The sequence below is a fragment of the Eurypyga helias genome, unplaced genomic scaffold (assembly GCF_000690775.1).
Source record: "Eurypyga helias isolate BGI_N326 unplaced genomic scaffold, ASM69077v1 scaffold20854, whole genome shotgun sequence".
NCBI classification, from domain to species: Eukaryota; Metazoa; Chordata; class Aves; order Eurypygiformes; family Eurypygidae; genus Eurypyga; species Eurypyga helias.
The window spans coordinates 12114-39867 of record NW_010247062.1 but is presented as its reverse complement, the minus strand read 5'-3'; the positions used below and the strand labels follow the sequence as shown (position 1 = coordinate 39867).

At 39.7% G+C, this 27754-nt stretch overlaps 1 protein-coding gene across 1 annotated transcript; it reads right to left on the bottom strand.

The window, feature by feature from the left end:
- Window positions 1–19388: 19388 nt before the first annotated feature.
- Window positions 19389–26999, bottom strand: TMEM47 (transmembrane protein 47; the record flags this gene model as incomplete). The annotated part of the gene is made up of 2 exons (XM_010150627.1): window positions 19389–19567; window positions 26859–26999. Coding segments are annotated over 2 exons (320 nt in total), but the record flags the coding sequence as incomplete, so codon positions are not given.
- Window positions 27000–27754: the final 755 nt, after the last annotated feature.

Genomic DNA, 27754 nt, shown 5'->3' with positions numbered 1-27754 from the left:
AAAAATACATTAGGAAAAAAGAAAAAACAATCTAAAACAAAAAGATCATTTTCCAATAACGGAAGGAAATAATTGTTCCCTAACCATGCATGCCTTTCTTATGAAAGAGCAGTGAGATTATTCACTGCTATTTTTTAGGCAACAGTTGTATAAATAGAAATAAATCCCACTGAATTTTTGTGATTTAACCTTAAAAAATAGATTAAACATGAATATAATCTGTAGCATAAGTCATGCAGGAGTAAAACTGGAGTGCAAATACTGAAGGAATTAATAAAGTGTTCTTAGTATTTGATAAGGTGCAGCTGACAGCAGGTTGTACCATCTTAGCAACTTAAAGGGAAGAGGAAGGGTTTTTTCCTTCCACTTAGACTCCTTTAAAGACACTTGCTGAAGAAAGTGGGACTTGTTAACCTTATAACACTGACATTTAAAAAGTAGAGATAATTATAAACAAGGTGAGCAAGACCTACCGAGCAAATGGGTTTAACTAGAATACTTATAAGGTCTTGTCTTTTCTGGTTTGTTTTTTTGGTTTTTGGTTTGTTTTTTTTTTTTGAAGAGCTAAATATTAAATAACTTTAATGAGGCAGTGCAAACAGGAATTATCTCAAAAGACATTCACCCCGAGATAACACTATTCAATTTCTGTTTGGTTCAGAATTTCATTCACAGTAGCAAACACTTATCCTGTTTAATTAAAAGAAACATTCATGTAAGGAACATGAGGTTCTTGAATATGAATTTAAATATAACAGCCTAAGAAAGCAGTTAAGATTAAGAATGGATTGTAATTCTAAATGAAATTATCTTCAATCCCTACATTTTAGAAAATTCAACATCTGTACAGATACAATAAGCCTTGAATGCAAGGTATCAGATCTCAGCTAATGTAATCTGTTCAGATCAATCAATAGGATGTCAGTAACTGTGTGTGCATAAGGAGCCTAAACTTACGCATACTGGAGTTGTTGCCAAAGCCTTCAGCTACATCTGTGGTTATATGACTCCTTCCACCACAAAACAGCAGGCAGTGTTGTTTTGGGCAATGCTAAAAGCAAAATATGGTTCTACTCTGAAACAGCTCAGTAGATTTGCTCTGTCAATATTCAGCCTGATTTTGTCACTTTGATACCCGCTTCTCAGATTTCACTAAAATTAAGGTGTGCAGGTTAAATTTCTTTCTTACTCCCAAGCATATCAAGCTCAAGAAGGTGACTGGGAACAGCCAGATGGAGTTATCAAGACTGAACCGTGTTTGACCAACCTGATCACCTTCTACCAGTCATCTACCAGTTGTGATGACTGGTAGCATGGATGAAGGGAGAGCTGTGGACGTTGTTTATCTTAGCTTTAGCAAGATCTTTGATGTGTTTTCCCACAGCAGTTTTATAGTCAAATTAGGGAAACACAGACTAGAAAAAGAGGCTGTAAATAAGGTTGAAAATGGGCTGGACAGACTAACTCAGAGGTTCACCACCAGGATCAGCAGTACAAAGTCCAACTAGTGGCATCCCTCAGGAACCAGCACTGGAACAAATAATGTTTAACAGAAAGCACTCTCAGCAAGTTTGCAGATGAAATCACACTGGGAAGAACAGTAAAATACACTGGAGGGCAGGGCTGAAATTCAGAAGGACCTCAGTAGGCTGGAGAATCTCACCCAGTTCAACAAAATTACAAGTAAAGCCCTGCACCTGGGATGGGACACACACTGAACGTGCTTACAAGATAGAGAATGACTAGTCAAGGAGTAGTTTTGCTGTTGACAACAACATCCTAGGCTAGTGAAAGTGCGAACAGCAGGTCCAGGAGGGTGCTCCTTCACTTCTGCTTGGCACTTGCGAGACCACATCTGGAGCAGTGAGCAATTTTGAGCTCCACAGTACATGAACGACATTGACATATTGGAGCAAGTCCAGCACAGGACAAACAGGATGGTCCAATGGTTAGAGCACCTGGCATATTGGGACAAGTTGAAAGAGCTGTGTTTGTTAAGCTCAGAGAGAAGATAGGTCAAGGGATACACTGCAGTCTACGGCTATATAATGGCAAGGTGCAGAGAAGACAGATTCCTCATAAAGATCCACAGTGGAAAAATGAGAGGCACTGGGGACAAGTTGGAACACAGAAAATTCTGACTAGACACAAGTAAAATGGGAGGTCAAACACTGGCACAGGTACCCAGAGAGGCTATAGGAAATTCATCCTTGGAGTTACTCAAATCTCAGCTGGGTAACCTTGTCTAGCTGATCCTTTTTTGAGTAAGGACTGGACCAGCTGGCCTCCAGAGGACCTGCCAAATGACACAATGACTATGATTCTGTAATTCTAGCTCTGCAGATTCAGCAAACATAAAAGAGATAAATGAGGTACCTCTCTGCAGATCTCCCATGTGCCTCAGTGTTTCCACCTGAAAGATGAAACAGTTCTACAGAACCGTTTTCTAAAATTATGGTTAGTTTCACCCTTAGAAATGGACCCTGTCCACTGAAACAATCATTGGATCCTTTCAACAATGCTCATCTGATCATGCAGCGTGTATCTGCTTACTGCTGGCTCCTAACTCGATTCACTAGAAAGGTACCAAACTGTCAACCCATCATGGAGAATACTAATACGAAAAGATTCAGGGATGCTCCCAGGATCACACACAAAATGTTTGGAAGATTTGAGAATTCCACATATGCTCCCTGAATCTTAGAGTAACCCCAAATTATAAGGTGTTCTTTCTTTGTACTGAAGGAAGTAGACATCATTTTACAAAGGCAGTTTCTGAAAAACCTGCAGCTCTCTCAAATTACCCAAGAAGAGGCAATTTGGTAGCAGATTAATGCAGGTGGCAGTGTGTGACTGCTATGGCCAGGGTGCAGGGCTAGAAAATATGATAGGAGTAAAATTATTGCATAAACAAATGGAAAGAGGTGCCATATGATACTGCAAATTGGTAAGTCCCCATACTATGTTTTTACAGAATCAACTGACAGAGTCTAGCTTCATTTTAAGCATTATATGTTGAATCAGCCAACCAGACAGGGTGCCATGGATTCAGTGTAACTGTGCTACAACAGGAGCCATGGGTTTTGATTCTGCCTTTCAGTGGGAGGAGCTAGCCTAGACAAATGCACACAGCACCATGCAAAAGGCCACACCCCTTTCACTAAACATAATACTATGAAAAACTCTTTAACATATAATACAATAAGCTTCTAGCTGTTAACTAGCAATGATAAATGTTTTGAGTGCGTTAGCTAGAATATATTATTCCCAACCTCCAATTCCCACAATAAATTAAAAACTGGACCAATTTGAATTGCATGTGTGTGGGGAGAAAGCTCAAAATCAGCAAAGTGTGTCTGTATTGTAAAGTTAAATGTGCAGGTAGTTCTCATCTTAAAGCTTTATGGGCTTGCAAAGATTAGATAATATGTCAGAACAGTTAGGCGGGGATTGGGAATCCTATTTGCAGCCCTCCAGGCTCACTTCTCAGGCTGACCTGCTAATAAAGACAACCCCTAGACCATGGAGAGAACTGCTGAAGCACAGCAAGGTGTAATGGCCAGATGCAGTACTAATACCTATTGTGAATTACATATTATTTAGGCCAAGCTGTAATATAGAAAAGACTATTTCCAGTGCTGGCTAAATGAGGAGAGAGAGGAGGAAATTGCTGACTTTAATCATGACTTGGTATGCTGAAGAAATGTTTCTCTTCCCATGAACAACAGGAAAGAAAATACATTTCTCACTTAAACTTATTGATATGAAAAAGACAGACCAAGATCTCAATAAATATCAGGATGATATGTCAAAGACTGTTGAATCATTTCAAATAAGATGATTTTTCACTAGGAATACAAGTAAAACAAGACAGAGACAAGGAATGGGGAGAAGTGGAACCATGACAATGAGGACAAAGCTTAGAGCTCTATTGTCATTTAAGTACATGTAGCATCTGTAAACCGTATATACCAAGTAGGTGTGATGTTAACATTAGTCATCAGTGTGGGGGCCTCCGGATTTATAGAGGGACCTGACCTGTCCAACTCATGGTTGGAGGCAAGTGAAACATCATAAAACAAGGCAATTCACCTTAGTATACTTCAGTGCTTCACTTCACCTGGGAAATGTAAGGCTCCTCTAAAGAGTATAGTCTTTGTACTATGCAGTATTAGTAAACTTACACGACACTGCTCATGTACAAAAAGGAATTTGCACTAGACTTTATGAAAAAAATATTTTCAGTTCTAAGCAAGCAAGATAACAGAAAAGCTATGGGATAAAGATTTGAAACAGTGCACAAAGCAGCAAAAGCTATAAAATCCTAGTTAATATACATGAGAAAATAATTAGTATGCATTGAAGCCTTGGGAAGAAAGCAGATGCACAAGCATTTTTACTGTAGATAAATGCAGTGTGGCTGCTGCTGAATGTAAAATACAGAAGACAACTTCTTTTCTTCTTATTCTTCGTCATGGTTGATGATCTTGCAGCAGTTTGGGATAGCAATTAAGTAGCAAAGTCATGGAAATTAATGTTTTACCTAGTCCATTTAATGTCATTTTCAGGATGTGATTGTCTGGGTTGGAATCAAGTATCCCTGTTGTAACCCTGTTGTCTGAAGGGTACTATTGCTATATGCTGAGAAAATAAATGCAGACATAATAATTCTCCACATTAAAGATTGAAGAAAATTGTGGAAAGGGTGTGGACAGATTCTGTACTAATGACCAATAACTAGCTCTGGCAGTCATCATCATTATAAAAAAGCAATAACAACTGCTTTGGCTTTCCCTGCTTTCCCCACTCCACTGTACACATTGTTCACTAGGACACTTCTGAGGATGGTTCAAGATCTGAGTCTTCTAACCTTTTGAAAGAAAAGTGGATAAATCACTCCAGCACCATAAAAACCTATGGAAAAGACAATTTCCTTTGCCATTCCCAGAAAATTTACATGCAAACTACACCAGGAATAGATATTCCAATCAACTGCTGACATTGTCGTAGTTACAGATATTCACAGTACATAGAGTCAAATATAATCCTTCTCATTCTTCACTGTAACTATTGGATCCGTAACCAAAAAGTGGTTAAGCCATAGCAGCTTTATTCTCCTCTGACATTTATGGTATAGGACATTCCAAGAAGAATATGATTTGGCTTGTGTCAAGATTTGAAGGGCAAAAAATTCATTCTGTGCTGTAGGAATGGGAAATTTTAAAAGGATTGATAGTTGCCTATGACATGATGAAAATACTGAAGACCTATTTAAGGCTGACTTTTTTTCAGAAAAAAGATTTAAATCTTTAATTGGAGACTAAAGATTTGGTATTTTTGTTGCCAGTGTTGAAGAGACATTAACAAGAAAGCAAATTTAGAGCCAGACTGTAGCCTACATTGACAACTATGGTGATTGTTTTTATATTGTTTGCAAGTACTTATGTTTGAACCCTAAATTAAGTCTTCTTGTGAGGGGCTTTCCCTGACTCTCGTCTGAGAGTGTTCAGCTTCCAGCACATCAAGAGCTCAGCTTTCTCCCTGTATGACTGAAGGCAGTGCACTGGAAGAAAGGTACAAGTCAGCAGAGGCAGAGCGCTTCTGTGTGGAGAAAAGAAAGTGATAAAATGCAGTTCTCTGAATGGCTGTATAAACCTGACCATGTTTCTAATTTCTTATCAGCCCTGGCAAGGGTAGCAGCACCATAATCTGAATAGATGATATTCCCCAGTCTTCCTGTGAAAAGCTTTGTCAGCGCCACCCACAGTCCCTCTGAAAACCAGCTCTGAAACACAATCGGTCAACTTGCCAAAAGCATCCCTTTCTCCACAGTAGTCAAATCCTTCCTTCTCTCTCTCCTTGTCATTAAGCAAACATTACAAGCACATTCAGCACTTTCTATTGTTCCCAAAAGCACATTTCTACTACTGAGTTATATAGCAGAAGTACAAGTAGCCACATGTTTATCAACCATCTTAATTTACACTCCCTGCAAAAATAGCACATTTCTGAAATCTCATCTGTCTCTAAAACAAATTGTACATCACTTTTGACCTATATCAAAATGGAAGCAAAGCTCAGCAGGACTTATCAATTCTCAGCAAAGACTAAATAGCATAGTGAGAGTTTTCTAATGCCTGTTTAAAGGGTTTTTAAAAATATACATGTGGACACCTTGAACTAACATATTTCATCAAGTAACTAAAGACAAACTGCCATTGTCAGAATCATAGAACAAAGAACATTTGTGACACAGTAATGTTTTGCAATAAATTTCTCACTAGCACACATTGTATCTATCTTATCTTTCTGATGTTTCAGGCCAAAGCAAACCATATAGGAGCTGAGCTGCACTGTCATTCTTGGTGCCCCTTCAAGTATCAAGAGAAATCTGTCCTGCTGGTTTGGGTACAGAGAATTTTCCAGTTTCTTGAAATAAAATGAGAAAAGGGAAAAGAGGAAAGAGCTATCTCATAGTCTTTGTACGTGTACTGCAAAGAACAATACACAACTCTAATTCAAGATACTACTGGTCCTAATCAGATACAATCAGAAGTGAAGTTCAGTAGCTCTTCCAAATGTTACCTACTGTGCATTTCCTCTTTAAAGAAAACAACCTACCTTAAAATATCAATAGAACAAAAATACATACAGCTCACATATTTAAAATTAGTTCTCCATAGTGTCAGCATTAATTCCCTGTTGTACATGAGAGGTCTCTACTTTCCTTCAGTTTTAGTTACCTTTAGACTCTTCAAACAAAACCAATTTCATCTAGCATCTAAACATTTCTGCCCAAAATGTAGTTTTTAAAGCCTATATTCTATAGACAGCCTGAAGTCAAGGTGGGAGGATATATGCACGCACATGCCTCTGTGGGCATACACAGACTGGGTGTAACTGCTCCTATCTGAGATGATACGTTAAAATAAAGAGTGTAGTTTTGTTCTATGTGATTAGGTTCATAGAATGAATGTCTAGGAAGCAGCAACAGTTCATTTGTACCAGACAGAAATATGCTTCGCTTTGGTCCAGGATTGTGTAACCAATTTACATTGATTGTGCAACTTATACTTCACAGGTCTAAGCTGATCTAAAGCCCCCAAAGTCAAAAGAAATCTTTCCATTGACTTCAGTGGCTTTGAATCCAGTTCATACTCTACAGTACAATCTGTATTCTCCCTCAGATCAATAAAATGCAAAACAAAATATTCACTATGTAGTGTAATCCATCCTGTTTCAGCTCTGCAGCAGACAAATGAGATGCCCTTTATTGAAGCACACAATGAAGGAAAAAAAAAAAGAGACTTTCTGAAAGTTTTATATGTTCATCAATGTTCATTACTTCTCAATTGATTTTCTAAGGTCTGAAATATTCTTCTACCTACATTTAATATACGTCTTCACTTCAGTTGCTTTGACTGCAATTGAAAATCTCCTGTCTCTTATTCCAGGCTGAAAGTTCCCTATTATTTTATGCTTATAAGATGAAACAGTATTAATTGCATCCTTCACTAAGGAAGGGTGGATACCTTATAACTCATCAAGAATTTATAAGTCAATGAGTGAGTTTACTGAATTGAATACCTCTATCAATAAAAAATTTGAAATTAATAGCACCAAATATTCACAGAAAACAAAACTTGAATCCAACCTTAGGGCTACATTTTAGAAAACCCTTTCTATGAATTATGTGCATTGAATCAAGGAATGAAAATGACAGCACTCTGAGTCACACGGATCATTTAAATTATCTTCAAATTTCAAAGCCAAACATTCAGGGTGGCTGTCTGACTTGTGCTTTTCAGACCAACATTTAGCTGCAAGAATTATTAATTATTTTGAAAGATAAAATAGTTTGCACATTTTCATCTACTGTACACTTTGTGGAGGCCACTGATGCAATGGGATGTCAGTAAAGAAAATGACAGGTTTCCATATGACGTATGTGAACCTTTCGGGAGAAGATGTGGTGGCCTGTGGACAGTTAAGACAGTCACAACACGTCTCCAAACACGCCTCACACAGCCGTCCCTGCCACCAGCTGAACTATCTGCAGACATCTTACAAACTCCCAATGCTGCTGCTTGCTGAGGGTTGCATTTCAGGGGTGCACAGAGTTCACGTGAGGGAACTACCTGCAAAACACTGGGCTCCTCACCCAGCTGTATGCTGCCACTCCTGGTCCTCCTTTCGTTTGGCTGAGACAAAGCTCAAATCTTTAAGACGCTTGGGATGCGGTTTCACACTGACTCCAGGCCTTGCCTCTTCCTAAACAGGAGCCCTGCTGAAATTTAACAACTGTGGGTTTCATCCTCTCTGGGATTAGCTGCCACAACCTCCCAAGATGACAACAGCGCAGGCATGAACATGCGAGCGCACAAGAAAGTGACGGAACATGTGGCCATGGCTTGATGGGAATCGGCCCTTTGGCAGCAAATGAAGATTTAAGCAAGAAAGATGCTACAAGGCTGAGCCAAAGCCACTGGGAGCAATGCAGAGGCTGGAGGTACCACTCAAACAGAATTTGAGCCATTGCTGCAGAACTGTTGGGGGAGCCCCCTGGGCCTATTAGGAGGCCAGACTGCATCAGAATAGCTGATTCTTGCTTCAGACTCTGATTTTTACTTTTTAACATTTTCCAGGGCTTCTGACTCATCTGGCCTGAAAAGCAGATGTTATTTGGGATTGGCAACAGTAGTAATAAAGAGAATATCTGTTCTCTTAAGTAAGGGGTGGTGATACAGAGACTGAGGCTGTGACAACGCGGTACACTGGCTGCAGCAACGCAGCTGGTGCCCGTTCTCCCCTGCCCTCTTGCTGGTGCTCACCCCAGCTGGTCTGCTGCTGAAGCAGTCTGGGCTGAGAATACTCACTTCTCAACCACTTCCCTGTGGAAGCGGTTTATTTTACCATGCAGTCCAGGAAATTTCTCACATAGTCCTGGAAAAATATTGTATTAGAACAACTGAGGTTGTGGACATAGGTATGGTGAGCAGGAACAAGAAACCAAAGATAAAGGGAGAACTGTATGTCATTTTACCCTTGGAAACAAAACATGCCTCAAGAAATCAAGGAAGACCAGAGGCCCATTTTGTATATTTTTCTCTTTTATCCTGAAAGGAATTGTTCTCTCCATATGGTAACTAATTAATATCAAGTAAATGTCAATAGAGGTAGCTTTTTGAAAAAGTCAATCCACACACAAATCACCCTTTTCTCTTCATCCAGCACCGCTCGACTTACAGAGCAAATATCACTGCAATCTTAACTATGAAGGTTTGATGGGAAACTCCGAAGTATTGGGGGACTGGAAATTTTCAAGGTCTTGCCTTTGGTGTTGGCTCGGTGCTAGGACACTGGCGTCCTAGTCTCGGTTGGAATTCCTAGCTATAATTAACTATAAAAATACTAATTTTGGTAATAATAAGTACCCTTATTCTGATTGACCTCAATCCAAGAATACAAGTCCCAGAGATACCTGAGGAAAATTTAAACACTCTTTTTAAAACAACGCGGTTTTGTCCTGAGAATAGACTCAGGTACTAAAAATACATTCAGCTTAAGGTTGTGGCATAATGGTCAACAGTTTCTAGCATTGCTTTGTGAATCATTTAAGCTATACTGCTGACTCCTAAAAGTGAAAACAAATTAATTTTACATCATTTTGCGTAGAAAGATTCTATAATATCAGGTTTTCAGGGGTTTTTTTCTTTTTTCTTTTTTTTTTTCCCCAAGCACTGCTGTTTCAGGTTCTGCTGGAAAATACTGCTGAACTCATTCAGTCTGTTTGCCAGAGTTAAGGTCACTGCAGCATTAGTTTTACAAAGAACACCATTTTTCTGTTTCTCTGTTAATCTTGGCCTGAAAAGACCACACATTACCCTTCCCAATTGAACAGTTTAGCCTTTGTTCCTTTGTTTGGGTTATACTATTAATCTGCTAGGTCGATAGCAAAAATGTGTGAACTGTTAGTGTACCAGATGATTGACAGGCAATTAGCAGCTTCTAGAGAACTGTGCTTTGAATTCGGCAGATATGTGACTGCTTTGGGAGGCAGAGGCTGCTGATCTGACTTTTTGTAAACTTTTGCTGCAATACTAAAAAAGGGAGCTTTAAAAGAACTAGTGTAACTATTTTCAGAAGCTCCACTGCAGGAGACCCACAAAACTGAATGAGAGGCATGAAGAGCTTTACTGTAAGCAAATAATTAACTTATATCTATTCAGATCTCTCAGAAAATAAGGCTTGCAAAGTAGCATTAAACTTTACCTGATGAGCAAGAAAACTTCCTCATTAAAATACAAATTTGACAAAACATTCTTCTCCAATTGCCAGTTCTTGGGGGAAAGATGTGTGGCCCATGAATAATGACACTTCCACACTTGCCAGTTTTCTTGTGAAGTTCTCAATCTTTTCTCCCTGTTCTTAATTTTTTACTTTAATGGTCACCTACTTTGTCTTCTATTAATCTCTGCTAAAAAGTAATAAGGTGAACAGCATCCTAGAATGGCGTCCCTATACTTTCCATTGATGTATATTCTGATTTTTTAAATTTATACATCGAAAGCATGTATGAGTGTTTGATGGTATTCCATTTCTCTGTATGCAGAATAAGCCTACGATATGAGAGTTACATATCCTTCCCTGCCAACATTATAATACCCTTTATTTCCTGAGAAGATTTGGCCTGTGCAAAAAGCTTCATTGTCTTCACTGTGAGTGTAGGTCATCTATTAGAGATACACATGTGCACCAAAGCACCGCCCACTTAATGAGAATTTCAGCATTTTTTTGAAGAGGCTGGGACTTGGTCAGCCACCATGAGGACAGCTTGTTACACCCTTACTTACTCACATTTTAGGCACACAAATCTTCACTGACTCAGGCAGGGGAAAATCAGGCAATCCCTAGCTCACAGTTGCTTTGTCAGTGCAAGAGCTGGCCAGACTGCAGCAGTAGTAGTGGTACCGAACTGCACACCCCTCCGATTTGGAGCTGTTGCCCACAGACACGAGCATAACTGCAAGGAGAGAGGGAGAATTTGTAAGACGACTGACGTGGCTCCCTCCCAGCCCTCCTTCCCACATCTGCTGCAAAGGCTTCTTTTATAAAGACACAGAACAGTCAAAATCTTGGGGGGTTAGCTTTTGTCCCTAAGACTCAAGAATTGCAAGCTGCAAATAGCATCAAATGCACTTTGCCAGGATGAAGGCATGAGCTGAGTGTAGTTTGGATCTGCACCTTTGGTTACCAAGAGAACTGTCATTTTAAAACCTGAGGCCTAAACCACCATGTTGTCACACTCTTACAGCTTTAAAAACAGCCATAAAAATAAGCATGTTAGAATTTCAAGTTGTTTGGTAGGGTGTATAATGGCACTGCACAAGGTTGTTTCCAAACAAATGAAGTGCAATCTGTTCATGTTTACGCCTTGCAGAATATCTTTGTCTGTTCCTTTTGCAAGTTGCATGATCCTTGTGTTAAAATGTCCCCATGTTAAAAAAAAGAAAATCAGAATAATTCAGTATTCTTTCTCTTAATCCAACAGCTGCAAAGCTTTTTAGATATTCTGCAGAGAAAATAATCTTCTCCAGTTAGGACTTCCTATTTCATTACATGAATCCCTTTTGGCTTCCCCTCAAGCAAATTTTATTGATGTAATAATTTAAGTTGCTTCCAATTAGGCCTTAGAAATTAGGCATTCTAAACATTTCCATTCTTGATATTAGTTTAACAAGCACTTTGTTATACAGCTTTACAACAGGCATACTTACTTCAAAAGATGATAACCAGGACAAATCCTGAAATAAATGTTTCTTTTCTTGTAGCATCAAGGGAAGGAAAAGGAACAGATAGAAACAAAGTTTGTGTGTGTAGGAAAGAGGGGGCATATTACTCAGTTGCTATTAATTTCACTTTTTCTCAGACATTTTCATTACCGAACTATCAGCTGATAGAGCTGGAATTAGTCCCCCCACAGTCCTGTTATTTCAAGATAAGTATAATGTTCAGCCTTGCTTTCCTATTCTCTTAGCTTCGAAGTGGCTCAAACATTTTAGCTTTCTTTTTTCTGCTGATGAGAAAAATAGATACGCAGTTGAAAGGGAATAAAAGAAACCAAAACCGAAGACAGGCGTAGCAGCTAAGAAATTATTTTAAAAGAGTTGAAGTCTCACAAACTGAATAGATTTTGAATAGATTTAAGTATTTTAAATAATTCTAATGTTATAAAATTCTTTGAAGAAAAAAATTACTTGTTCTCAGTGAAAAGAATTTAAGATAATGGCTCTGATTCTGCCTCGTGCAATAGCTCTTAGAACAGCAACCTGGAGACAAAGGTAAGTGTTTAGGCCCACAGCAGCTCTGAGTCACTCAGAAAATATTCCTCTTATTTAGGAAGGCATTTATGAATCCATTCATCATTGTTATATACCAAGGCTTGTCTGCTGCTGCAGAAATTCTTTTGAACCCCACTGTACTGTTACAATTTATCTCGGTTACAGCTAGCTTCATATTCACCAAGAGACACGGCTGTTTTGCATCTAATCTTGAACTGTGGCAGGGCTGAGTACCATCCCCAATCCCACTGTGTCCTGCCCAGCTTAAGCTTCATTGCACAGCGAGCCACGTCTCCCTTCAGGGCAGTGTTTCGGTTACGGTACACAGTACAGCACACAGAGATGCTCAGAGAGTATGTAGTGACCAAAGGCACTTACAAGGGCAATCGCATTGCGGGGATCTCACATTTGGTGGGAACGTGTCCAGGACTTGAGCTGACAAAAGCCTCCAAACCTGCTTTGCAGTCCAGCACCTCAGGGAGGTCAAACTAACTCTACAGACCTGTGACTCTTGTAGTATTTGTCACCCTTGAAGCTTGACTCTGTGTCTGTTTCTTCTGCAGGCTGGAAGGTCACTTCTCGCAGGTGTCTCCCACCTTGACGAGGAAAAACAGTATCCCTGTTTACTCATGTTCTCTCATTGTTTTTATCCTGAACACCAGAACATTATCCATGTCAATTGTGCCTGGTTGACCTCGGGGAAGGGCAGTCTCCATTCAGAGGAGGATTAGATCCCATCCAGGGCACAAAAGGTAAAACCACCAACTCCTCTCCCTGCTGCCCTGTTGTACAGCCTCTTCAGTATGACATAAGATACATGGTACCATAACCACAATCAGATACAGAAAACTGTTCTACTGCCTAGCCCAGTAGTCACACTTCAGGTGTTTCGGCTGTATTGCTCTTCAGCACCTTTGACAGAGCGGCACTGAACCATTACCTTCCTTGTTGTAGGTGAGGGGGAGGAGGCTGCAAGGCACAGGATCTGCAATGCAGTCAGGAACCAAACCCAATTCACATACCATTCCTGAAAGACAGAAGTCACTGTTCATCTGTCCTAGAATATGCTGTTTCCAGCAAGGTAAACCCATCATCAGCAATAACATGCCCCTGGCTGCTGTCTGCCACAAACACCAGCTGTCTAGCTGTGTGAATTTAGATATTCTCTTGAAGTGGCAGGCCTAACATGTGTTCATTTATATATCAAATCTTATAGTTCAATGGACTAATAGGATGATATCATAGCTCAGAAATAGCAAAATAAAACTGACCAAGAAAAGAAGGATGGAGAACAAAAATAAGCAATAGCAGATATTATTGAATATACAATTTGTGATTTTGCTATTAAAATTCAAAAATTAGTTGGATAGCTGTATTTCACTCACTAAACAATTCAGACATTCCTCATAGAAGTTATGAGTTTCTATATACCAATCAAACCACTGCCTCTAAGAGTAGGCCTACTGGATTGCAGACGCATCTGTTTTATTGTGGGAGAACTATGTACAAATCATGCTCTTAATAAGACACTGAACTACTGTCCCCGTAAATCAAAAAACCATGGTGGTAGTATTAACTGAAGAAAAAAAAAATTCAGCCTTCGTGTGGGTGGAACTGCTTGTCACATCAAATTCCAGACAAACACCTGGCTTTTTTGTACATCTGGAAGAGTTAAAGTCCTCTTCAAAGCTACTGCTCTTTTGAAAAGCCCAAGAGTACTGCTTTCCACCAAGAGACTGCCAGGAAGCCACTAACACCGCAGAAAAAAATCTTCTCTACCTCCAAAATCCCACTGCACCTATACATTTAGCACAAACACTGACTTGGGAAGTACTCCTTCAAGGTACAGAAACAAACAAGCATTACAACTCCCTGCCTACAGACAAAAACACTACAGTATCAGCTTAAAAGATTTTGTAATGTCCCAAAGAGTTTTGGTTTGGCTATGTTTGCCCCAGTTTGTACGCTGGAGTTTTCAGCACCACTCACAGACCTTAAGCCATTTGTTTCCACCAAGTGCTCTGTCCCTTGCTCATCTTCAAACTGCATTTTTTTAGGAACAAGCTTCGGTTCATACACCGTCTCCCACGCATTTTTCTTGTTCACAACATGCCATGCATGCAGCCACACTTCATCTGGTTCATCAGCAGAGTGCAGGCTTACTTTTATGGTGGACACCAAAAACTTTGTGAGATGCTGCTCAAGACTGCTGGGACATCTTTGATACACCAAGGGCATGCCAGCTGATGTCAGGCCAGTGCTCTTATCATTCAGCACGTTTGGATAGAGAAGGTTTGAGTAAGGCACCCTCAACCAATGTTTAATTTCTTGTCCGGTAAGCCAGTGGGCCCCTCTGACTGTTTGCCAACATATAGGCACACAGATGACCTAAAATTTGGGCATTAAGCCCAGGTCAAACCCTGGGACAATATGACTCAAACCACATTCACTACAACCAGAATTTTAATGCAGATTTTAAGAAATACACATGCCACCACCTCTGGCTTGCTCCCCCACTCCCCACTGGCTGTGGATTTGTAGTTCCCTATGAATTCCTCCCTCACTTGTACTTACAGTTAAAAAGAAAGGATCTTCAGACATGCCCCCTTCCCCATATCCCCCACTGCCCAACATACTCTCAGGTCTGAATTCCTTTTCCATTACTTGATTCCAACTCTGTGCACCCCACCCTCACACCTGTACTCACTCTTTGCAATAGTCCATGGAAGCCAGGTCTTCTCCCCTCAATTCTCCTATCGCTTTCTTCTGGCAGCCTCTTCTTCACGCTGCTGCCTGCTGATGCGAGAGGTACCCAGTGATACAGAGGATGACAGTACATTACCAAATAGTAGAAACAACACAGTATCACATCTTCAGTGTTTTAAACAAGCTTTTCCCTTTTTTTTTCCCCAACACCACATTTCAGGTTCAAAAACATTATCTTCTTATCAGGGTGAGAAGTAACTGGGCTTTCAGAATCAAAATGGAAAAAAATATTAGTTATGAGAAACGTGAACGAGAAAGCTGCATATAATGAATAAATTCCCCTGCAGGAACAAGGTGCTCAGTATAGATTCCCATTTCAACACATGATCTTGTTACTTACCACATTAAAAGCAATTTGGTTTTCTGATGCTAAAATACTTGCATCTTCACAAAGGCAGCACGGGCTGTGTGACACCCAGACACCTACCCTGTGCTATTTCTTCTGTCGCCAGGTGAAATGGAGGGGTTAGATCAGCAAGATCTTGCACATCTCACTCTCTTTCTCCCAGTAAGACTCCTTTAGCACGGTATCTGAATACCAGGAACATTCAGTATCCTAAGCAGACTGTTCCTTCTCAGCCTGCTCGACAGACCACACCATTTCAGCTGCGTACATATTCTACTCAGAGCAAAACAGGCACATTTGGTTAGTGTAACAATTTTTTTATTTCAGTTACTTTTTTCACATATAACTTCGTAAGCTACAAAAATCGTGAAATGCAGAAACGGTATTAAAACTGCAAACTTAAAAGTTTTGATAAAAACATGTGTCTCTCCCTGCTAACAATGACCATTTAAAACGAACCGTATTTTGATGGATTCATTTAATAAACATACCATACACTTCTGAAAAATAAATAAACAACATCAGAAAAACCAATACCATCAACAACATGAAGCATTTAGTTGTCCTTTTTTTTTCCTTTAAAGAGAGAAATGAAATTTCTAGGCACAGTTTTAGGCATTATAGAGGACACAGAGGCAATAGGTTAGTGTGCACTGCTCTGTACAAAAATACAGTCTGCATAAATTACATTGCTAGCCATAAGATTAGACTTCACTTACCAGTCAGTTCATTGCATGTTTAATAATATACAATTACATGCTAATCCATATATATCGTTTATATTTCAAACACATAGGTCTCTCTATATTTGTTTTTAAAATTTACAAAAGCTAAACGAAGTTGTGCAAGAAATCCAGAAGAGGTGCTAGGTACTTGTCAGCACCGGACGGTATACTTTAAGCTTAAAAAATACAAATAACTAGCCCTGCTTGCAAGTTTGCTATATATATATTTATTCATATATATTTGGAAGAAAAACAATGGATTTGTTGTCTGAGAGAATCATTCTGCCAGTGAGATAAAGCCAAACAAATGAAATAATAGTGGCATGACAGAAGCACAACATACAAAATGATTTGTCGTACGTACACTCAAGACACGTATGTATCCTTTTTGTGGCTAGAAAAAGAAATCAGCATAATGCTGTATTTACTTTTAGCTCAGTGCTGAGAAACAGAACGCTTACCAAAACTGCAGTCGTAAAGAGGGGAAAAAATTAAGAAACGGCAGGAGCAACATGAGCTAAAGCTAGGTACCTACACCCATATACTAGATGACCAAACACAAAGGACCTGAGGAGTTTGAGAGGTGTGTCCTAATAGGTTGCATTATTTTCAAGAGGAAAAGCAGGTGTTGAGACTGCAAATCGTATCTTGGACTCAAACACGAATGAAGAACCTTGTCTCTAGGCATTGATGTTTGTAAATTTTTTTGCCTGAACACCATTCATGTTAACAGCCAGGTGACTTTCAGAGTGCATGCCATTGATTTGCATATGCCTTAGGCCTGACACCTGGTTTTGCTCAAACTCTACATAAAAAAAAGGATCTGATAAATTAGTGGATATGATATGGGCTCAGCACTGTACCTTCCTGTCGGCATAGGCAAAGTGCCGTGCAACATCAGCACCAAAACACCGTCCTAGAAAGGTACGGAAATCTTCTCACAGTGGGCTTCTCTACCTTAACCTAAGTCCCATGCCAAACTACAATGCTCTCCATGCTGCTAAATAAAAGCAGAACTACACAGCTGTTCAGAAAGATACAGAGATAACTATATACCAAATATCCGCCTTAAGTCAGTCTCAGGGAAAAAAGCAGAGTTATAAATGCCCTCTGGCACCTGTAAAACAAGTGGACACAATCTTTCCTCCTATCCTTTTTCTTTCCTCCTATCCTTTTTGTTCTCCAGGCATTGCCACACAATCCCTTTGAAGTCAAGCTCTCATTTTGCTCCATCCAACCTAATTAATCATCACTAGTCCTGCAAAGACTGTTGATACGGAGTATTCTGCCATGGTAGTAAAGACTTAACTCCAGAGAGCCCCAGAGTTTTATAAACCACATCATGTCAGCAATACTTTCACAAAAACCTCCTAAAGGCAGCCTTGTGGTCCCATGGTCATTGCAGAACCCCTGCACCCTATGAACGGTGGCACAGGCTTTAACACTGCAGATGTGGTCTTAACGTCGCTTCATTTGGCAGTCTTCTCCGTGGCACCAGCAAAACCATTTGTGTAGAGGTGGATGTGCAACCCCAGCAAACCTGCTTTTGCAGAGGTCCACATAGAATATATTTTAATTTTCTCCGTTAAAAAAAATAGTTATTTCTAAAGATCAGAATTGTATAAAAATATGTTCATAATTAATTGAAAATATCCAAATAAGCAAATCTTGAACAAAAAATAAAATTCATGCTGATTAAATTCATGTAAGGGTTCTCCCAATTTTACCTTTGTTTTCATATCATGTGTACAGTCTCTGGATGTTTTTAAGTGGGAAACGTACTACAGAAGGAATAATTAGACTTGCATAATCATCAGCCAGTCCATTATAAACTCAGTCTGTAAAAACAAGAGATTACCTCCTGTCTCCTGTGGTGCTAATGTTTTAATATGGACATGATGGGGTCTCAGCTGTATTCTTGATGATCAGAGACACTCAAAACCTAACTAGATTTTTAAAAAATGGCAGTTTTTCCTTGCAACTGCCTTAGAAAACAATTTTTTAGTAAGTACTACATTACACATGGAATAGCAAGTAGTTATTTCATCCTGTTCTACATTAACTTGATGTGAACTTGTAAGCATTTCCCATAGCACAGAGTCTGCACAAGGGCATACACAGAAGACAAACCATTTTATGTTTATTTCGTAACACCAACCAATCTTGAGGGTACCAATTCAAGACTCTCAAGAATGTGTACAAAGTTATTTTAACCACTGCATCAGAGCTCATATTACAATTTGAAAACAAATAGTCTCTCTCCTTCTGCATTTATACTTGTACTATGTATATTCATTTATACCAACAAATACCTTTTAAAAAAATATAACTGAACTTGTTCCATATGCCTTCTTTTCATGACAATGTTTGGAAGTTAAATGGGTACTTAGGACAACTGCACATCATTCGTGCATTTTAGATGCCTCAGGGCCAGATGAGGTCTTTTTTCACTCCCCCTTATCTCCACCCCTCCCAGCAAAATACTCAGAACTGAGACAATTTCCAGCTACACAGTCAGAAGCACATGTCTCCGGGTTTGGAATTCCTTCAACAATCTGCTACAGCTGGCACGGTAATGTCAATTACCGATTCATGAAATCCTGTGTGGTTGGTGGTTTGTTGTTGTTGGTTTTGGTTTTTTTTTTTTTTTTAATTCTCCCAGAAGACTGTTGAATGCAGATATTAGACAAGTCATTAACCAGTTACATTCGCTGCCCTCAACACAGTCACTTGCAACTAATTCCTTAAGAGCTTTTTTGAGCAAGTAACAAGGGGACGACACAGCCTATTGTACAAGATGCCATTGCCTGCTTATCAGACATTTGAATCCTCTATAATACAGGGAAACTTCTAAATGGAGGCTATACCAGCTGCTCCCCTGAAGGCAATAGCAGATGCTGGCATTGCATTCTCATTCCAACTAGTTTTCTCACAATGATCGCTGTCACGTAGATCCTTTTGCTTGTTGTCAAGAAAAATGAAGCTTATGTATCAGCAGCTTGCAGCATCTGCCTATGTAATATCAGCAATCCTAGTGTTTGCAGTTCTTTTAAATGGTTGTAAAAGCTGGTTATAGTGTTCACACCCAAAAGGCAAAGGCTATTTTATCAACAGAGCAGACTGTTTGGTGCTCCACAAGTGTTCTAAAAAAACTGTGAGTTAGAAAAGATGGAATAATCCTTTTGTTATTTTTCTTTTCATTAAATGATTCTAGTAATAGTCTTCATAGTTCTTAGGGTTCAGGCAATAAAGAATGGCACCCCCAAATGAAAATATAGTTGCACCCCAAGCCAGGCCATAGCCCCAGTTGAACTCATGATATATTTTCAAGCTGACCGTTTCGATGAACTTGATTGGGTAAAGGACTAAGCTGCACACCTGAAGAACAACTGGAAGAGAAAAAACACCCAAATGTCAAAAGAAGCCTTAATTTTTGTAAAACAAGGAAAACAACACATAACAGAATTTCACATTTAAAATGCTCTTGGTGCACTTTTAGCTTGTAAGTACTGCTCTTTTTGAAAAAAATATCACCTTCATTTCATCCACAGAACAGAGCAGTTCTTCCATACTCCCTCTTTGGTGAATAAATGTTATTGTTATGGTATAACAATGATCCTTCAGATGTCCACAAAATAAACACTGAAAACAATCTGTCTCCAATTATTTTCTGTCTCTCTTTTGTATTATGCTTCACAGTCATTATTCCTTCCATAATAACAAAACTAAGACCATTTATTCTATAGCTACCCTAAATAAGTGAAAACAAAAAGCAAGAATAAACAAGTATTAAGAAATATAGCTCAGAATCAAGTCATTTACTTAGCCTAGAAATAATTCATTGTAGTAGGTGTTACATATTTATGTTCAGCAAATACTCACTGAACTATGTATTTCATATGCATTACTGTGTAATCAGAATTAATGATATCATTACACAGAATACCAAGGAATCTATAAAGTTTGACCAGTCACTAAACTTCCAACTGGCAAAACATTGCCCTGTATTATGAATTTAGGGGGCGGGTAAGAAATGCTTCATGACTCAAAAAAAAAAGCTAATAAAACAGACCAAATCCAAGGCAGTAAAAAGCTTAAAAAATCATTACTTTCTACAGCACTGTCTCCGAAAGCACCAGATCTCCTGCAGCCTGATTCACAAGTCTGCTGTGGAATTCAGCAAACCTGTTAATTATTGTGCTACATCAAAAAAAACACCACCAAAAAACCCCAACCCACATAGAGTAACCTGAAAAGGAAAATACACAGATGAAGAACCCTAATTTTCACATGAAGATTTCAGTTTCATCAGCATCCATTCTCTTCTAAATCCAGGCGCACTGTTAACAGAAAACTGGGACAACAGTTTCCAAGGTAAGCAGGTGAAAATAACACTTAGTTTGAAGACAAGAGCAAGCTGTATGATGTAGTGACAGTGCTCCCTTCCAACATTTAACACTAGCAATTTTAGAAGTCTTCATCACGTTACTGCCTCCGCAAGCTGCCCCAGCCCCCAGGTTACAGCAGGGTGGGCACGCTCACACAGCTAAGGATGTGGTTAAGGGTTTGCAGGCCTGAAACATACTCTGGTGAGAGTTCAATGGTATGCAATGTAATGCCACAACAACTACTTCCCTTAACATCAACTGTGTCATTTTTCAGAGCTAATTAGGTATTATAAGAAGAACGAAGACTATTTAGAGAACTGTTATAAAGCCAATGTCAGGATAAAAGGCCAGTGGATAACAGAAAGGAAGACTACTTTGGACTACAGAAGTTCTTCTGAAATTACACTGAGAAATTACAGGAAAATAAGTCCAGGCTGGAAGAGGCTTTGAGCAACCTGGTCTAGTGGAAGGCGTCCCTGTCCATGGCAGGGGGGTTGGAATCAGATGACCTTTAAGGTCCCTTCCAACCCAAAACATTCTATGATTCTATGATACTCTCCCACTGCTTGAACACTCTGCACACCCAAGATCTGTCATTTGCATTTTCAGTCTCACGCACACTCTTTAGTGTTGTCAAACTGGCACCTTTCATTAGCCCTGGAGATTAACGCTCTTCTGTCCTCTGGATGGGGACTGGTATGGGGAAATGATTTCTAATGTTCATTACACACCCTTGGCGATAACACTTCACAAAGCCCTCATTGGACATTCCTTCCCTCGCTATCCCCACTTGGCCTACAGTCTAGTCTTTGGACTCTTACTGGAGACTGAATAATGTTTGGATAGTGGATTTTCTGATGGGGATACCAAAATCCACAGGATTTTTTAAATCCTGAAGTTATTGAAGTGTTACTTTGTGTTGTTCCACTTTAATATAATTTTTGTCTGCCAGCTGACAAAATACTGTGCAACACCTGGAGAAATTTCGACAGGGTACACTAGGGGAAGCACCTACTCTTATGAAAAGATTAAGGATTCCAATACTGTACAATGAGAGCATCATTACATCCAAAACCACGTGAATATATGCTCATCTTCCAGACACATCTTTAAGACCATTCAAAGTCTAAAAGGATTTCCTAAGAGGAACGGATATAAGAAAGTTCTTCAATTGCCTTTCCGAACCAGGGCTGCAGCATCTCTGCCGAGCCAGCACAGGAACAGTTCCATGTGCATGCCTGTGTCAAGTGCCAGCCAAGGAAGGTCTGCACCTTGCCTCAATCTAACAGGTAGTATGCTGAATTTTGATCTACAGATTGGACTCGTCAAAACAAAACAGGAAAACTTTTCTGTTGGAAGAGCAACATGTGGCTAAAGGACCAAGACCCACAACAGGTATTAGACATCTTTACAGCGAGAGTTCCTGCTTTTACCACTACTGGTCCAGCTACACTACTGAAAAAATCCAAGGAAGTGCTGGCAGCCACTGGCCAGCAAAACAGTCACATTGCATAACACGGACATCACTTTGCACTACTTTTGTCTCCTGTTGTTGTTGTTCCCTGTAAAGTGGGAAGGGACCCGTGTGAGCTAGAAACAATTAGTGAAGTTATGAAAAATTACTAGCGTGACCCAAAAAGATGGCAAAACCAATGCTTGCAACTACTGATCTGCTTCTAATTTAAAGGAACTCCATGCTATGTTGACCTTCTTATGGGAAGTGTATGCACTACCTTTCTTCAGAAGGGCTAGTTGTTTTTTTTTTCCTGTAGGAAAAAAGGCTGCAAAAGAAATCTTTCGGAAAATCTACTCCAAATTCTACTCAAGAAAAACGATTCTTCCTGATCGTTGACATGAGTAAAACACTTCACAAATAACCAATGGGTGTTGCAGTTTCAATGATTAACACACATGCAACTGCTATGTAGGAAGGTGTTTGTACTTAATACAACCACTGCAATTAATTGGGAAGCAGCATGAATGATTCTATGAGAAAAGGGGGTTGATGCTGATTTTTAAAATACTGCTAGCTCAAGAACAGGCCACCCTGCAACACAGGAAACTCAGCAGGAGGCTCAGCTGCCCAAACAAAGAGTTTCTCAAGGAATGTGCAAGAAAGGGGTGCACAAGAATGGGAAACAAGAACAGAAAATGAGAGGGATGTATGAAAGCACTGTTTTTGTTACTTAGATAGAAAACCAGGAAGGCTGAAGCCCAGCTGGAGCCCAGCATTAAGCTAGGAAATGTCAAAAAGGGTAATAAAGAATTTCCACAGGTGCATTAGTAGCAAAATGAAATTCAGAAAACATATTCATTCAATGATGGACAAGAAAGACAGTGTAGTGACAAATGATGCACCATGACAACTTCTCCAAGACCTCTGAGTGACATGGTTTGGGAGGGTGTCAGCAGTGCAGGAACAAGTTAGGATGACTGAGTTCCATCCATATCTTTGGGACAGATGGGATTGACCCAAAGACGACAGAGGAAGTTGACCAATGTGATCATGAGCCTTCTGTGATGCATGAAAAAAAAAAAAAATCACAGTGATCAGATGACTGGGAAAAGGTTAATGTTGTGTCCACCTTTAAAAAGGCTAGAAGTGAAAAATCAACATAATTACAGTCTTGTTAGCCTCAACTCAACCCCTGGAAACACAAAGTCGTACATCATCTTGCAGTCCACCTTTAAGCACACGCAGAACAAAGTGACAATCAGTAGTGAACATAGATTCACTTATATAAGGATAAGGGTCCAGAGGGTTGAAAAGATAAGGATGACTTGCTTCAAGCTTCTAAATAAGAGACGGATGAGGGAGCTAGGCTTATTTAGGGTAATGAAGAGACAGCTAAGGAGCAATTTCAAAGTAGCCTATGGTTTCCTGAAAATGTAGTTGCAACGATGATAGAAAAAACCCATATCCTGTCTTTGTAATGCCAGGCAACCTAAGACAATGGCAATGGACACAAATCTCAGTTTGAGAAATTCAGGCCAGGCATCAGGAAAGGAAAAAATATCATAAGGAGGGTAGTATGGCACTAGGACAGCATGCTTGGACAGGTTGTGGAATCTTCATCCTTGGAGTTTCTCAAGACCGGTCTAGACAGAGCCACAGCCAATTAACCTAGCATTAGTGATTGTCCTTCCTGGACAAGGAGCTTAGACTAAATAACCTACTGAATATCCTTCCTACCAGGATTTCTTTGATGCTAAGATACTTTTTGCCATCTTGTAGCAACTTGCACTACATGCTACTGAAGCCAGTCCTACTTTTTCAAACCATTCCATCAATTTCTCAGAATCAAATTCTGTCCTCCAATGTATCTGCATTTTTTTCTAGCTTCACTGTAAAGTTTGACTAGTAGACTTTTATTCTATCTTCCACATCACTATGAAAAAAAGTAATAACGCAGGACTCGGGAGGCAATCCTGCTGGCCTGTGCTCTTACTCTTTCAGAACAGAAAGATATATACTCTAAGTATTCTCCAAGTATTTTCTGCCATCATGTTTTTTTACATACTCAGCCATGTACTTTCACTTAGCCACTGTTTCCCTAGCACACACATAAGAATATCTTGTGAACTGTATTAAAAGCTTATTAAACTCAACAGGTTGTTCTAACCATTGATAAAACTTAGCCCCAGAAGGCAAACATCTTTTAATTTAACCTTTTGTTTGCTTTTACGGACATTCAACAATTATACTTTCTCTTTCTACCTTTAAATTAAGAGTTGGTTAGCACTCAGTTGTCTGGCAACCATATCATAAGACTCCTACACTGACAAGTTTATGAAACTGGACTTTGAAGATGAAGCTTTCAGGACGAGTTTGGTTCATGAGCATTAAGACACCCCAGCAAGTACATAAGCTCATAAGACCTCTACTAGACCAAGAAAGTTGGGAATAGCTGTACAAGCCACGGTGGCTCCACACAAGAGTGTTCCGCAACTGTGTCTGTGCTCCATGTTTTTCCATTATCTGTTCCTCCCCCCACTGTTTAAAATACCTACGGTTTGCTTTGTATATTCTCTTCTGTTGATTACTTGCTGGCTTATTCTCAGTATCTGTGTCGCTTTTTTTGTCCCTTTGCTTTATCATGTCTTCCAGCCCCAGTCAGCCAATCTTCTTCCTCACCCTCACAGTCACTAACTGAACCCTAAAGCAGGGGGGGGGGGGGGGGGGGAAATCAAAACTAGAAGAGAAAATTCCTAGAGCCAACTGTTTGGAGTCTAAAGTGCCTGGAAACCACTCTTCCCTTTTGTCCTTTCTCCCACACAGTGGCATTTTCTACCTGACACCCACAGAGGTAATTAAATGTCTCTGGGCAATTCATCCCATGTCCTTCCAAAGTCATACATCATATTTTGTCATATTAGCAGATTCGCGGGTAGGGAGGGTTACCCTCAAAAGATCATCTGTGAAATGTACAGATGACGGGTTGAATCCGTGGACAGCTGCAGAAGGCACAAACTTCACTGAGCTGCAATCTTAACTCTCCCCTCTTCAGTAGGGGATTCTTTCCATAATTCTTTCAAGATATCCCAGTCCATATTCACCTCTAAAAATACCTGACATCAAAGATAAAATTAGTAGAAAATGACACTAACAATGTCAGCGTTAAATCCCTAAAGGATTCTCCTCAGATATGCCAGATAATGAAAAAGAATGGGGCAGGCTGGCTTGGCCCTGTCGTTTCTCTTCTTTGTAGATGCTTCAGCTCATGGCTGTTTAAAATGCACACACACACAGAGGCAAAGGAAAGAAGTGAACACCAATATATTTTCCTTTTTGATGCAAGTAAGCATTAAATCCCCCTTCTCCCCAACTTATGTAGTAAAGACTAGAACTGATTTTACGCAGAGAAGGATAGATAGATTAAGCTTCAAGCCAAACAGCAGGATTTGGGGAATATTTTTTTTCTTTGTTTCTTTTTTTAGTACAAACTTAACTAGATACTAAATGAGCAATATGGCAAGATAGGGAGTGTATGGCTGAACAATTACTAAATGACTATACTTAGGAACTATGCTTCTGAGAAATGAAGTCAAAAGCCAAATAAGAAACCACTACAGGAATTCAATAATCCCATTTCCTTTGAAGTTAACTGCCCAGCATGCTTTATAATCTCAGAATTGATACTAAATTTTAAAATAATGGCAACAGTGCCTTTATTTATTCAGCCAAGCAAGCAATGGGACACACAGAACAAAAAGATTTCCGCTGAGGAAATCTATCCTAGGTTGCATTCATGTCCTAAAAGCAAATGAAATACAACCTACCAAACAACTCTTGAGGAAATAAAAGTGCATCTTAAAGGGCCGCGGCTCAGTCAAGGTAACGTTAACAGCAGAGGGCAGCAGGAGCCTTCCCCGGAGCTTTGTTTCGTGCCTGGACACCCTGCAAATTCTGCGCTCTTATCTTTTCATATCCTTGTAAGTGGCTTTTTTTAATATATGCCGAAGACTAGGCTCTGTCATCCTCTTCATTATGGGCTCTCAGAAGGGGCTTAAGTTGCTGGCTCCAGTGCAGATATGAGTGACAGGATGAAGGCCAACCATGCTTGGTGAATCTCTGGAGGAACAGCAACATCCGTGCTGACTAAGCCCCAAAACACCAGAATGTACAAAAGGAGACGATTTGATATTGTAATTACACCTCACCGGACCAGGCTTACAGAAAATTCAGATTCATAGGTCTCCCTTAAGATTTTGTGAGAGTCTATATAAACTGCTCCATTTTCATGTTTTTAAAACCAAACAGGGACTACACTGTGACAGCTTGTTAAATTAATAACTAAGTAAGCGAGCTGAGACAATGAAATTAATTCCTTATGGCACGGGCATATATAAACACCCTGCAACACAATCCTGTTTATTTTCACACGTAGGGCTTCAAGAGGTCACATTTGAGCAATAATTTTCCTGTTTTAAAACTCTAAAAGGAAGAACATTAAAATAACAGAAATGGCTTGGCATGAAGAATAAAAATGGGGACATCAAGAAGTACAAAGTCATAGACTAAAAGTGTTAATTTGAGATTTATCTTCTGTAGCTCCTCCTGCTGCATGTACTTCACAAAACAGTAAATATAATGCAAATAAATAATGGTTTGTGAACAAATTAAAGTGCAACTGCTAAAACGATTCATGCCATGCAGAACCAGTATCCTGAAAGAACTCTCAGAAGTAAACCAAACACCTCTGAATTAGTATGCAGAACAAGGCACATCTTCCTTCACAAAAGTGAAGCTGCTCTCATGAAATTTTCATAATGGTGCCGGTAATCTGCTTACCTGCAGCAAAGAGCATGACTGCAACTGGTCGGTAGAACCGCCTCCGAGATCCCACGCAGATAGAGATCAGCCCAACCAGGAAAGCTATGAGAATGATGGCAGCACCACCCAACAGCAAAGCAAGAGTAGCTATCTGCCAGTCTAGGGGGAAAAAAACGATAATGTAGTTTCAGCAAAACAAGCCCATAGGCTTGACAGAAACAGCAGAATATGAGGAACGCAGAGGTTGCATCAAGGCTCGGGTAAATAAACAACCATGCTTTGGATTTCTTTCCTCCTAATTAGCGAAACACCTTTATACAACAGATGCAGCTCAGGAGCAAAGTGCTGCAACCTCCCACACTTTCACAAGGCTTAGTTGGCCTCGTTGGGATTTTGGCTTGAGTAAGACTGAATAATTAGGTACCCTTGTTTTGTCCAATTTAGAATGAGAAATTGAGGCTGGGTCAGGGTTAGCTAAGCTTGTGTTTGCTGATCCCCAGTCTGTCATAACTTCCTCACAGAAGACAGTGAAAGTCAAACCTCTGCTTGAGCTGATTAGGGTGACATAGGAAGGGAAATGTATGGAGGCTCATATACACCTGTCACTTGGGAGGTGCCAAGGCCATGTAACATGAATAGCAAAACTGAGGCAAAGGAAGGAGATGCTCAAAGGAATAAAAAAATTAATCCTTTTCAACACTAAAAAAAGGTAGAAGTCAAGACTTTATAAAGGCAGTAATGACCACTAGAAGCAGACAGAATCAAACCTTAAGTCCATTTCAAAACATCAGTTCTCCTACAGCAACTGTTTTTTCCTCCCCCAGAAGCAACTTTTGGATTTGGCACAGTGTATTTTCTAGTTATTTTCATAAATAATGGATGCATTAACGAACAACATCCTTGCAGACTTAAAT